Source organism: Symsagittifera roscoffensis, chromosome 9 (genome assembly GCF_963678635.1).
Source record: "Symsagittifera roscoffensis chromosome 9, txSymRosc1.1, whole genome shotgun sequence".
Taxonomy (NCBI): Eukaryota; Metazoa; Xenacoelomorpha; order Acoela; family Convolutidae; genus Symsagittifera; species Symsagittifera roscoffensis.
The window spans coordinates 19118164-19132839 of record NC_087070.1 but is presented as its reverse complement, the minus strand read 5'-3'; the positions used below and the strand labels follow the sequence as shown (position 1 = coordinate 19132839).

The window sequence follows — 14676 nt, the reverse complement described above, 5'->3', positions numbered from 1 at the left end:
CCATAATTTACTAATGTTGATCCTTGTGCTGTTGCTAATTTACTAGAGGTTTCAAGAGGTGTTAAGTTTGGATGCAATGTTTTGATTTCATTCCATCTGGGAATATTAATTATATTTGATTCTGCTCCTGAGTCGATTAAAAAATCAATTTCAAGATCTGGTGGTTGAAATTCTTTGTTTCTTGGGCTCTCTAAGAGAAATGGAATTGTCCAAATTTTTTCTCTTGGTTGTTCTTTTTGTGTATTTTGATAAATATGTTTTGTGTTTGAGCATTGTGTTTCATCTTTTTTATCGGGTTTAATTACCGTGTTAATTTCGTTTACTTCTTGTGTAATTTGTGTATTATCAATGGGTCCAATATAGTAATTGTGAAGGAGTTCCAATTGATTTTCATATATATGTGAAGTAAAAGGTTGTTCATATATGATAGGTTCATAGTCGTTTTCGACTGTTATATTTACAGAGATGGTATTATCTGTATCACTTTCTGTATCTGATGATTCACAATTTATATGATTTAGTTGTAATTCGTTACTTCCTGTGTCATCAATACCTGGGGGGTCTGAAGTTGTTTCTTCATTTGTTTGCACTTGATTAATGAGTCTTTGATGTTTTGGTGTGCTACTTCTGTATTGATGATTAGAATCGGGATAGCGGTTATTATTCCTATGTGGTGACTGGGAATAATTTCTGTATCGATTATTGTAACTTGAGTTTCGATTTTGTGATTTATTTCGTGATCTGTTTTGATAATTATTGTTTGATCTGTGATAGTTTGTTCTATTATATGAATTATTCCTTGATTTATTGTTTGGGTAATTCTGATTTCGGTTGTTTGAATAACTTCTATTTCTATTATGTGAATAGTTTCTATTTCTGTTGTATGATGAGTTTCGTGATGGATTATTGGAATAGTGTCTATTCCTTGAGTTTGATTGGGAACTGGATCCAGAAACAAATTCTGTTGTGTTGGAATTCGATCGTGAATAGTTATTTTGGTTCTTTTGGCTATTCGATCGGTTATATCTATTTTGTGAGAATTTTCGTGTATTTCCTAGTTCGGGTGATCTACCTCTATAACTTGAGTTATATGGTGATTGGTTTCTTGTGTAATTTGAGTTGCTCGGAAGTGGTTTTCCTGAACTGTTATTACTATGTATATTTTTGTTTGGTAAATTCTGGTCTTTTTTCATGTATTGATAGAATGATTTATTTGGTTCTTTGTGCTTTTGAGGTTTATTCTGATTGTCTTGTTGTTTTTGTCTACATTCGGAAATACTGTGTCCGTATAGTCGGCAATAATTACACCATTTTTTGAAAGATGGTTTGCCTTTAAAGTTTGGATGTTTTTCGTAGATATTTAGTATTTCAGTGATTTTTTCAATCAGGTCTGTGTCTGATTCTTGTATGTTATTTATGTGTAGTATTTGTTTCAATGCGATTAACATATTGTAGTTTTAGATTTTCTGTTTTTTCGAGTTTCATTGTGATTTCTGCTTGTTCTAGTTTATCTGCTAATTTTCGAAAATCTAAATCTGGTTCTCGAATTGAGGAAGGATGAGATGCTCTCTTTTTTATAGCTATTTTCCTTAATTGAGGTGTCAAGGTCATCATTAAAATTTCTGTCATTTTTGTGTTTTTGTAATCATGCGTATTAAGTGAATATGCTTTCGAACTAGTGTTTCGATTCGTACTGCTAATTGTTTAATTGTTTCATTCGGTAATCTGCGGATTTCGTTGCATAAAACTCTTTGATGTTGTTTGTTTTTTTCAGAATCAAACATTTTTGAAAATTCTTGTGTGAATCTTTTCCAGTCTGATTTTTATTTCTATGGGTAATACTGAAAACCATTTTTGAGCTGAGCCATCTAGGGTTGTTTGTATTAATGCTGTACGTCTATGTATCCAATTTTGATGTAGTGGCGTATTAATTGGTTCGGGTCCTATATTTAAAATTAAATTTGCTGTTACTGCATTTAGATAATCTTCTACAGAATATTCAGGGTCTGTTCCTGTGAATACCATTAAGGGTTTATTCGATGTTATTGATGATCCACCCATGAGGTATGGATTCATAGTCATCTGTAGTGATTCTGCGGCATTTGGCATTTGTGAAAAATTTGAAAGTTGATTTTTTGTGATTTCATGTTGCTGAAGGTAATATGGAAGCGGTATTCTTTAGTATATGGTGCAAAAATATCTGGTTGATGATAATCATCATCATCAGATGATAAATAGTTTGTGTTATATGGTGTATGTTTTTTATTTTTATTTTGTTGAAAAAATGGGTAATTTTCAGTATAATACTGTGTAGGTTGTGGATTTTCTGGAAAATTTACTGAATTGGTCGATGTTTTTGGGCGATTCCAATAATGGGAACATACTTGATTTAAATTTTGTGTATTTTTTTGGGGAAACTGATTTGTTTTTGGTTGGTGAGCATAATTATAATTGTGTTCTGCAAAAGTGTTTCTTGTGAACGGTTTTCGTGTTTTGACGGTATTGTCATTGGTCTATATGTTTGGTAGTCCATATGTGAATATTTTGGAGCAACCGAAGGTTTAACTGTTGATTGTAAGGTTACCTGTGTTAGTGATGTATTTGTATTTCTTGGTGTTGTCAGATTAGGGTGTATTGGTGAACTACTTTGTTGTGTAGTTGTTGCTCTTGGTTGTTCTTTTTGTGTATTTTGATAAATATGTTTTGTGTTTGAGCATTGTGTTTCATCTTTTTTATCGGGTTTAATTACCGTGTTAATTTCGTTTACTTCTTGTGTAATTTGTGTATTATCAATGGGTCCAATATAGTAATTGTGAAGGAGTTCCAATTGATTTTCATATATATGTGAAGTAAAAGGTTGTTCATATATGATAGGTTCATAGTCGTTTTCGACTGTTATATTTACAGAGATGGTATTATCTGTATCACTTTCTGTATCTGATGATTCACAATTTATATGATTTAGTTGTAATTCGTTACTTCCTGTGTCATCAATACCTGGGGGGTCTGAAGTTGTTTCTTCATTTGTTTGCACTTGATTAATGAGTCTTTGATGTTTTGGTGTGCTACTTCTGTATTGATGATTAGAATCGGGATAGCGGTTATTATTCCTATGTGGTGACTGGGAATAATTTCTGTATCGATTATTGTAACTTGAGTTTCGATTTTGTGATTTATTTCGTGATCTGTTTTGATAATTATTGTTTGATCTGTGATAGTTTGTTCTATTATATGAATTATTCCTTGATTTATTGTTTGGGTAATTCTGATTTCGGTTGTTTGAATAACTTCTATTTCTATTATGTGAATAGTTTCTATTTCTGTTGTATGATGAGTTTCGTGATTGATTATTGGAATAGTGTCTATTCCTTGAGTTTGATTGGGAACTGGAACCAGAAACAAATTCTGTTGTGTTGGAATTCGATCGTGAATAGTTATTTTGGTTCTTTTGGCTATTCGATCGGTTATATCTATTTTGTGAGAATTTTCGTGTATTTCCTAGTTCGGGTGATCTACCTCTATAACTTGAGTTATATGGTGATTGGTTTCTTGTGTAATTTGAGTTGCTCGGAAGTGGTTTTCCTGAACTGTTATTACTATGTATATTTTTGTTTGGTAGATTCTGGTCTTTTTTCATGTATTGATAGAATGATTTATTTGGTTCTTTGTGCTTTTGAGGTTTATTCTGATTGTCTTGTTGTTTTTGTCTACATTCGGAAATACTGTGTCCGTATAGTCGGCAATAATTACACCATTTTTTGAAAGATGGTTTGCCTTTAAAGTTTGGATGTTTTTCGTAGATATTTAGTATTTCAGTGATTTTTTCAATCAGGTCTGTGTCTGATTCTTGTATGTTATTTATGTGTAGTATTTGTTTCAATGCGATTAACATATTGTAGTTTTAGATTTTCTGTTTTTTCGAGTTTCATTGTGATTTCTGCTTGTTCTAGTTTATCTGCTAATTTTCGAAAATTTAAATCTGGTTCTCGAATTGAGGAAGGATGAGATGCTCTCTTTTTTATAGCTATTTTCCTTAATTGAGGTGTCAAGGTCATCATTAAAATTTCTGTCATTTTTGTGTTTTTGTAATCATGCGTATTAAGTGAATATGCTTTCGAACTAGTGTTTCGATTCGTACTGCTAATTGTTTAATTGTTTCATTCGGTAATCTGCGGATTTCGTTGCATAAAACTCTTTGATGTTGTTTGTTTTTTTCAGAATCAAACATTTTTGAAAATTCTTGTGTGAATCTTTTCCAGTCTGATTTTATTTCTATGGGTAATACTGAAAACCATTTTTGAGCTGAGCCATCTAGGGTTGTTTGTATTAATGCTGTACGTCTATGTATCCCATTTTGATGTAGTGGCGTATTAATTGGTTCGGGTCCTATATTTAAAATTAAATTTGCTGTTACTGCATTTAGATAATCTTCTACAGAATATTCAGGGTCTGTTCCTGTGAATACCATTAAGGGTTTATTCGATGTTATTGATGATCCACCCATGAGGTATGGATTCATAGTCATCTGTAGTGATTCTGCGGCATTTGGCATTTGTGAAAAATTTGAAAGTTGATTTTTTGTGATTTCATGTTGCTGAAGGTAATATGGAAGCGGTATTCTTTAGTATATGGTGCAAAAATATCTGGTTGATGATAATCATCATCATCAGATGATAAATAGTTTGTGTTATATGGTGTATGTTTTATATTTTTATTTTGTTGAAAAAATGGGTAATTTTCAGTATAATACTGTGTAGGTTGTGGATTTTCTGGAAAATTTACTGAATTGGTCGATGTTTTTGGGCGATTCCAATAATGGGAACATACTTGATTTAAATTTTGTGTATTTTTTTGGGGAAGTTGATTTGTTTTTGGTTGGTGAGCATAATTATAATTGTGTTCTGCAAAAGTGTTTCTTGTGAACGGTTTTCGTGTTTTGACGGTATTGTCATTGGTCTATATGTTTGGTAGTCCATATGTGAATATTTTGGAGCAACCGAAGGTTTAACTGTTGATTGTAAGGTTACCTGTGTTAGTGATGTATTTGTATTTCTTGGTGTTGTCAGATTAGGGTGTATTGGTGAACTACTTTGTTGTGTAGTTGTTGCTGTTGTTTGGACGATTTCTTCATTTATGAAGTGTGATGGTGTTTGAATATCTTGCTTTGTAAGATTTCTGGTTCCATTGAGATTTTCATTATGTTTGACTGTTGAATTTAAGCTGTTATTTCGTGTATCAGGTAAAAACGTATTATAATTTAATGGTGTTGCGTCAATGGTTAATGGTATTACTTTTACATAATCTCTGTGGAAAGATATTGTACTTATTGCTTGACTCGAGATATCTTGTGGAATATTCAGAAATGCTGGATGAGACCAGTCAGGGTCCCAAACGTGATCTGATTGTTCTGAAAAAACAGTGTCGTCATTGGTATTTTGAGGTCTGAAATTTTTTCTTGCTTGTGAAATTAAATCTAAATTGTGGGCGAAATAATCAATTATAAACCATGCTAAAATCTTTTGTAAATCATGTTGTGTTTTGTGAAACATCTTCTTTAGTGAAATTTTCGCGAATTATATGTAGAAATGTTGAAAATACTGTGATTTCATTTCGTTTTTTGATGTTTTGATGTTTCAGTTGGTGATATACATTGAACTTCTGTTTTTTCCAATATAGATATATAACTATATATTACTGCAAAAACTTCGTTAGTGAATATGGAGTTTGCTCTTTGTGAATTATGATATTGTATGCTTTTGATATATTCTAGGAATACTTTTGAAAATTCTAATTCAATATCGTCTGTTTGAATTACATATTTACGATGGGCTGTATTTGGTGTGCTGAATTCTATGGTGTAGATTCCATATTGTTGTGTTAGATTACATATGTCTTTTGATTTTTACATCTGGGAATTCTGCTTTGCATGGAATGATTCCTGGTTCAAACAAATTTACGAGCAAGTTCTTACAAAATCGTGTTTGTCCTCTATCATCGAGTGAATCTATAAGAAAGAGAAAAACTGCTTCTTCATCTGGACTTTCGTCACTTTGAGTGTGGCTCATTTTTTCGTTTGATGACTGGTAATATATAACTATCAATGTGTCTAATTGGTTGATTCCAATTATACAAGTGTACTGGTTTGTGTTTATATTGCTTTTTTATTCTTCTTTTTCCTCTTTTTGATGAATTTGAAGTTGTTTCTGAGTCGGAAAAATATAATTGATCATGAATGGGACAATTTTTATCTATTGGTTCTTTTAATTTGTATAGTTCGTCTAAACTGTTGGCTTCTGATTCAGAAAATGCGTTTCTCTTTTTTGAAAATCTTTTTCGTGTGATTTGTCTTTGTTTGTTTATAATTTTTCTTTTTTTTGTTTGTCGTTTTGTTCGAATGTATCCAACTGTTTGTGTATGTGGAGTGATTACAAGATCGTAATTTTGGTTATCTAGTTCACAATTGTGTAAAACGATTGTTTGTTTATTTCCTTAATTTTTGAATGACATAAGGTTTAGGATGAGGGATGCAAGAAGTTGTTAGTTATTTCTATTTTCCTAGACTGTCAGTCCTTACGATTTTTTGGTTAGCTTAACCTGGGTCTTTTTGTTCAGGGTTGGAGAGAAAAGTATATCGATTCCGGAGAATGATTTTCTACTTTCTCGTGGCTAGTCTAAGTTAAGGTGTTAACTTACTTAATCTTACTTAGGGGTAGTGATTGTGTTCAAGGGTTGGAGAATAGTAAATCGATCCACAAGGTTCAGGTATAATTAGAACGCAAGCAGTTCGTTAGATACTATTTTAAACTTACTAAGTTTAAGATCTATCCTGGGTCTGGTAAGAGGAGGGTTCAAGTGAAGGATGAATAACCGAAGTTCTTCACTGTTTAGCTTAATTTGAATGGTTAGTTTTGTTTAAAAATTTCTATTAGTCCTGGGTCTTTTGAAAAGGTTGGATAGTGAATCGACGTTTGAGGTCGTTAGACACTTGCTAAGTGGGTGGGGAGGACAAAATTGTTCTTTTTGATCCAAGTATAGGACTTGATGATCAGGTTTTAAATTTAGTGAGATAGAAAATTTATAAAGATCCAAGGAGAAGCCTTGATCTGATTTTTAAAATTAAGTGATTTTAATTTTAAAATGGTTCAAATTTATTTGATAAAAAGATTTAGTTTTTCAATGATGTTAGTGAGCTTATGATTGCTGTTATGTTTAGGTGATGAAGCTGGAACAACAAGTTGATTTTTTATTACTAACTATTTATTGTCATGCTACTAATTTTTATTTTTATTTTCAATAAATATTTTTCAAATATGTTTTATATAATACTGCAGAAATTAGGAAAATGATCTGAGATATTTTTATCAATCGTTATTGTACATTAATAGTTTTGTTTAGCGCCTGAAATGGTCATGAAGGTTTACTTCAAAATTTTATGTTTGCAATTGAAAATCTAAATTCATTGCTAATAAGATTCTAAATATAAAAGTTTGTGTTGGCTTTTGCCGTACAACCATAAAACTAAATGGTAAGTTTCTACGTTGTCGTATATCGTCTCTTGTCCGAGGTCTTCTTCCGAAACCAGGTAGTTCTAGTATTGTTCGGAATATCGGCTCTGATCTATTGAGTCGTAGAGACATTTCGATTAAGTTATTATCGTGTAACATTTTGAAAATGTTTTGTCTAATTTTGTCTAATTATTCGAGACTTATAGTCGCACCAGATGAGTTAGGACCGAAGTAGTTAACTCATAGAGTAATTTCGGATAGGGTACACCGTCTGCTCGTCACGCTATCTTATTTTCGGCCGGATAGATTCGTGCAACTTCTTAGTCTAATACCGATCCTAATCTTACTCTTATATCTACTAGTCTCAGGGTGTTTAACTAGTCTCTGCTAGGCTCAATAGATCTAGTGTATACTGGCTTATTGCAACTGCTGAAGTTCTCTTGGAGAGGCAACTAATTTCTAAGTTAAATTCAAATCTCTCTGGTGCTGAAATTACAAGTAATTTCAGCACTTACAAATAAGTGGGTTGTTAGTTGGATGGATTATGATTGGTTAATATTAAATTTTTTACAGTGGTAAAATATCCAATTTATCCAATAATAAAATGTAGTTCAGATCAGGTTCCATAATTATCAGATTTCCCAGCGAAATAAAAGTTTTACCTATTTATCCAGTTTTCTCAAATTGGGTTAGTTTTAACAAAAAAGTGTCCGCCATAAATTGTTCTACAAATTCAAAGAGTTTTATATCCATCTATTTTTTTTTCGAAATTCAAAAGTTGAAGATTTTAGATTTTTGAAAAAACAAGTTGTTTTTTTTTCAGTTTGCTTACGTTCATTACTTTTTCACAACTGTCAGTTGGCTGTTCAATAAATAAATAAGTTGATCTTTCAATAGTTTGATTACTCAAAAAAACGTTGGTAGAAACATTCAACATGTGAAGCATATACCCAATTAAGAAAAACGAGTAAAAATTATGTCTTCTAAGGTTATATGTTTAACTTTAGCTTAACGCGTTAGGTTTTCGTCTCTAACTACTGATTATTATGTTCGAAGGTGGCGAAGCAGATCAACAAAATCATCTCAGTGCCCAGGGTGATAGTGGGGGAGTAGGCGTGGACGGGAGTGCAGAACCGAGTAACATCCTAGTCTCCTTCTTCGAGTACATGTCATACATAATGAACGACACTAAAGACCCTGCCAAGTTTGCAAACTCCAAATTGTGTCTAATTATTGTTACATGTATTGTGGAAGACCAGTACGCCAACACATTTTTACACGACAGCTCAATCACATTCAGGGTCAACCTCTATCAGCCAGTGAGCAGTTAAAACCATTATAATACTAACAAAAATAGAAAATGAAACTGAATGATAAATAAACTGAAAATAACAAAAATTGAAGATGAAACTTATGAAACTTGAAATATAAAACGCATATTTCTCAAATTGAGTTGGTTTTAGACTAAAAATGATGAAAACAAAACGTGCTTGGTAAAATTAATATGGTGTAGTTTGTTTTTAACTCGAAGAACATAGTTCAGACTCAAATTTTGTTCAGGCTCAAGTTTGTTTTTTCGCAGTTTGACTTATGATTTCTTTTTGAGTTCACTTCATTTCCTTTGGAACAGCAAAAGTGTAAAGATCACGAAAAACTTGGAATTTAGTTTTCAGGTTTCCCAGTGGTTTAAAAAGTTTACCCATTGGTCCAGTTTTCTCAAATTGAATTAATTTAATCAAAAAAGTTCTAATCATAAATTGTTCTAGTAACTCAAAGAGCTTTAAGGGTATCTATTTTTTCCGTAAAATTCTTAAGATTTTTCAAAAAAATAAGTAATTATTATTATTTTTTTTTCTACTTCTTCCGATCTGTGACTCTTTTCCAACTGTCTTGTCTGTTGGCTATGTTTTGAAATTCGGTCCCAAAATTTTACCCCATAAATGGATTATTGTTGGTTTTTTAGTCAATTGAAATTTACACCGAAACTACCGAGTTAATTACTGAAAGAAAAATATAAAAAAGAGCCTCTTATAGTGCCCAACAAACTTGAGGATGGGTATAATCTCCAAAAAGTGTTTTAATTTATTTTTGTTTGATAGACAAGAAATATAAACCTTAAAATAAACCTTTCGTAAAATGCGTTGGGCTCTATAAGAGGCTCACTGTTATATAATTTTATCAGAAATTGACCTGGTAGTTTCAGCGTAAGTTTGATTGACTAAAAAAGCCTGAAATAATCCATTTTGAGGTAAAATTTTGGGCCCGAATTTCGAAAAGCAAATTACACCATATTATCTGCTAAAACTCTAAGCAACTTTTATCTTCATTTTTTTTGTCTAAAATCAACCATTTTTGGAACAAAAACGCGTTTTAAATTTCAAGTTTTATACGTTTTGTCCGGATAATGTAAATCAGCAGTAGAAAGGAATAGTTTTTGCATTGTTGGGATAGAAAGTACGGTAAACGCGGTAATTTGTTTAGCCGATGAGACATAAGAAACCGGGAGCTGAAAGACCTCGCAAATCAGTTCCACTTGTTGTCTCATTACTTGGTAAGCTATTAAATTTTTCTATAAGTTTTAACTTCACTGAGACTTTAATAGATCGACAACCCCAAATGGAAATCATATTTAGAATCAAATAGTTTCTTGAGTTTTGTTTTTCATTCAGATCTTCTGTGTAATTTCATCTCAACGCAATTGAAAAAGAGTTTGCCATACGAACTACACGCGTGAGTGTAGTCCAGAACAGTTTTTAAAAACAAAATTTGAATATCTCGGCCAAAAGTCAGTTGTTTTCGCGATTGTTTTAGGTTCAGTCTTGCAGTAGTGTACCGAATTATTTGCCATCAGAAGAAGAACAAAATCAGGTTACTCGGATACCAATGGCAGCTGTTATGGCAAGGTAAACTATCTAAGCAAGGGCGGATCTAGGATTTTAGGATTTCCTCGGGCGGGGGAAGGGAATGGATTTTCAAAAAAAATTAGGAAACCGACCAATTTGATTTTCTCAGCTCGCACAAATCACAAAAACCCTTTTTTGTTAAAGTTTTTTGTGCCGCAAGCAATTTTGAAAAAAAAACAGGCAAAATGGGACGTTTTTAGTCACATGTTGGAAAGTTTTGACCAAAAATTGCGGTTTTTTGGCGCGCTCTCTTCAATCAAAATTTGTACATATTGGCGCCAAAGGCGTCACAAAATTGTTCTAAAATATTACCAAAGGGGTAACTTTTTGGTTGATCAAGGAATCGATTCCCAGAGAAAGATGAAGGCGTCAGCTGACCCCCCCCCCCCCCCGGCACCAAATCAGCTGCTGTTTTCGAGATTTGAGTGCATCTATGTGCATTCATATACGCATAACAACATAATCAGCATTATTAATTGAAAATTTGAGGAACTTGACAGCTTTCTCAATACCTGTGGATAATAATAAATCAAAATTTTACAATTTCACGAATAGCATAATATCATACAAATATTGTTTCTCGCAAAAAAATTATAGATTGTTCCAAGGCTACATGCCTTTTTTCTGTTTCTGTTTCAACTAGTTTTTGGTAACAATAGTTCTTGTTTTGAATTTTTTTTGTGTTAAAAACCAGAAATCATCCTATATTATCAGAAGTTACAAACTGTTCGATCAGAATATTTTCATTTTTTTTATACGAAAGTGTGGTTTTCAGTGCAGCTTTGTCAAGTTGGTGCTCTGTTTGTGTTTTCTCCCTTTAACTCCAAGCACCAGTTTATCGTAAAAAGTTACGAGTACATATTTTTATTACAAATCAATTACATAGAACGGAGAGTTCTTGGCATGAATGTGACTGTGATGTGTGTTTTTAGGTCTAATAAATAGATTTTCTGAGCTCTCCCAAATCCAAATCACTATGAAGACCCTATTTCGACCAAATTTTCTGCGCCGCAGGCGATTTTTAGAAAAAATCGTTTTTAGGCACTTGGAGAATATTGGCCGAAAATTGCGTTTATTCGCCGCGAGCTCCCCTAAAAATTAGTATATATATTGACTCCTTTAGGGAAATTTTTAAAGCCAGTCAGGCAGAAATGTATTTCTCAAAAAGTACATAGGGGGTAGGGACCCTTTGGGTTGGCAGAAGACCGAATCACTGAAAAAAGCCCCCCCCCGTAAATCCGGTACTGCCTCAATTCAATAAATTCCTCCGGCTTATCGAAAATGGTATTTTGAGAGGCTTTATTTTTATTCTATTTTTTAGCGCTTATCGTCTTTCTGAAGTTTCTTGTTGCGAACAGCTCGGAGCTTTTGGATTCTTTTGACATATTCCACCTGGCTTTTCGGGTAGGTATTTATTTTCACATGTACTACTGATTCAATTTCTGTTTAAGTCGCATAATGTTAAAATTCCCCTTCTACAAGAACAAACAACAACTTTGTGTTGGGTCATCAAGTTTTATTGATCGATAAATCATACTCAAAAAAATTACTTAACTTAAGTCCAAAAATTTAACTTCGAATCTAGAAGAATAGTCTATGTACTCGATAATACTCTATAATGGAATTAAAGAACATCAACATAGGTCATAAAGGTTTTTTCGTGATTTAGGCAGTTGGCGTGTTGAATCTGTTTATCACTTTTGGAGACGCCTTTCTGCCAAGTCCCTCCTCATATGATGAACTGTACTACGAGATACTACGCATGTATAACACATTTGACGATATGTATGCTGTCGGTAGGTTAATCACGTTTTATACAATTAGCATTTCTTAATCATAGTGATGGCAGTAATTTCCTTGAGAATCATTACTTTAGCCCTGCAGCACGTTCGATCGAATGGTAACTTGCACGAATCAGCAGCCCGCCTTATGCATTCTCTAACTAACATAAGGTAAATATGGTTTTAAGAGAACTGAGTTACATAATTTGAAACAAAGCAGACGATTTCGCGGAATAACTGATGTGGTTGTTTAGATCTATAATCGCGCACTTTAACCCCCGTATCAAGGATTTCCAGGAGTTAAACAATCTTTCCTCTCTCAGCATTGACCAGGTACGTGGATACCACTTAGACAATCCACTTTGCATTCAAGGTATTAGTGACAAATTTTTGCATTTTACACGTTCAACGTCAGTCATAATTGTGCTTACGGGACAACAGTATGGTTATCTGACTTTATCCATTGAAGTTGGTAGAAATGTTTTTCATAGGTACTGGGCATCGTGCGTGACAATTATGACTCTCTGGCCCTCCGGATGCAGGACAGTCTGGACCACTACGACAGGTACACGGAGAAGCCACACCAGGTCCCCTTCTTCTCCAGTCTCGTGAGTTAAAGGTTTTAGATATAAAAAAAGTTTGGCAGGAATCTGTGAGAGGCAGAGAAATTTGATTTTTTTTTCGGAAAATAGCCATATTTTCAGCACAGTTTTTTAAGAGCTTTTAAAGGGTGTTTCACGATAATATTTAACGTTAGTATTGGTGTGTAGACTGAAATGACGGACGAGCTTTAAATTGTTCGCTGATACCATTTAAGAGTTTAGACTGATACATTGTTTAGATGAGGACAATAATTCACGACTGCCGAGTGGGACTCCCGATCACAACAATGGAACAGCAAGAATTATTGGACTCATTCAGTACTCTAGACCACAGCTGATACTGAAGCAACGCTATTCATTAACCGCATAATGACAACGAATGAACCTAAACTAACAAACAAATTTTTATCATTCAGTGCAAAATGTATTTGGGTAACAGGCATATGCTGAATTTGAATCCAAAAATAACTATGTAAGTTTTTCATAATCTAGTTTATACTCGTGGTCAGGAAAAATTAACTATTTAGCTAGCCTGTTTGTTTCAACATCAATAGTTGAAAGCTAAAACTGCAGGATTTGCCCGCTCAGTTGTGTTAGAGTAACTCAATCATCCATTCGCAGCATATCTGCGTGCGTGTTTGTGTAAGCGCGTCTCTGTGCATGTAATTGTGTAAAGGAGCGAGCAAGTCCCTTCACTCTTCGAACTTAGCTGCAAGGTAATATCGTACTAAGTGCCTGGCAAAACTTCTTCAAGAAAATTATATTGGAAAAATTTTCAGCTCTCGCAATTAAAACAGATTCTGTCAAGTCAGTCAGTTGATTTGAAGATTTGTCAGATAGCTGAATTTGGTACTTTGATTCAATCGCATATTCACTCCCAATTAAGATAGTTCTCGCTCTATTTCGAGCATTAAAAACATTCGATTGAAAAAGAACTATGGCGTAGGGTGTGGTTCTTTGTGAGCTTTCAGATACATCAAAGAAAACCCTCAAGTTATTGAGTTAAGTAGCATTGCACAACTGAATCGTAGAGATATACTATGAATCTTTTTTTTTCAACGTAAGTCGAAAATATTATAGTTTTGGTGGCATTTTTGCAGCTGGAAGCGTTGTTAATTCAACAGTTTGATTACTAATAAGTTAAAACAGCTGATTTTTTTTCTAATTCATCAAATAATTCGTAAAACGCAACTTGCTTGCTGTAAAATAATAACAAAAAATTTCGGAGTATATTGGGAGATTTTTAAAATACAAAATCTATACTTCATTTAAATTCATGCATTCGTATTTAAAACAAACAAAATTCCTCTTACCGTTCTTTAGCTTTTCTGTGTGAAATGCAATTAATTTTTGTTTTCAAATGGTTGTATTTGTGACTTTTACTTAATAGTTGAATCTTTTCAACTTTCAGAGTTTTCACAAAAATTGCTTTGGTTTCGAGAAAACGGAGGATTCTTGATTTCAGCTTTAAATTCTGTTTCCAGTTTCAAATGAAATGGTAATCCGCCTTTAAATCAGGTTAAGTCTGTTTATTTTCAGCGTTTGTCATTATGTGGCAGGGATAGAGTAGTTGGACCGGTATTTGCTACTCGTTCAATGGCAGAAATTTTCTCTTAAAAATCGAGGAACTTAGTTCAGACTGTTAAATAGGTCTTGATAATTTTTTCAGGAAATGGCTCAAATTTTAATTAGGATCAATTTTACTTTTCCGCGGTTTGACTTATGAATTCTTTTCATTGCCCTTCATTTGCTTGGTTGAAACGGTTTGAATTTCTGTTTCTTTTCAGTTTGACCTTGCTTTTTTTTGTCAAAGGAAAGCAAATCCCTCTATTGAGCAGAATAAGTGTAACTATCACAAAAAACGTGATCAACTTCTAGTTTCAAA

General features: G+C 33.1%; 1 protein-coding gene across 2 annotated transcripts in view; it reads left to right on the top strand.

Annotated features, from left to right (window-relative positions):
- Positions 1-13321, top strand: part of LOC134853948 (armadillo-like helical domain-containing protein 3) — a 35387-nt gene extending 22066 nt beyond the window's left edge. For both annotated transcript variants that reach the window (XM_063869960.1, XM_063869959.1), the window contains 10 exons: positions 8562-8824; positions 9987-10056; positions 10175-10235; positions 10317-10408; positions 11730-11812; positions 12078-12204; positions 12285-12360; positions 12444-12522; positions 12681-12797; positions 13031-13321. In XM_063869960.1, coding sequence (XP_063726030.1) covers positions 8562-8824; positions 9987-10056; positions 10175-10235; positions 10317-10408; positions 11730-11812; positions 12078-12204; positions 12285-12360; positions 12444-12522; positions 12681-12797; positions 13031-13129 — 1067 coding nt within the window. In that variant the 3' untranslated portion in view covers positions 13130-13321. The remainder of the gene's footprint in view (positions 1-8561; positions 8825-9986; positions 10057-10174; positions 10236-10316; positions 10409-11729; positions 11813-12077; positions 12205-12284; positions 12361-12443; positions 12523-12680; positions 12798-13030) is intronic.
- Positions 13322-14676: the final 1355 nt, after the last annotated feature.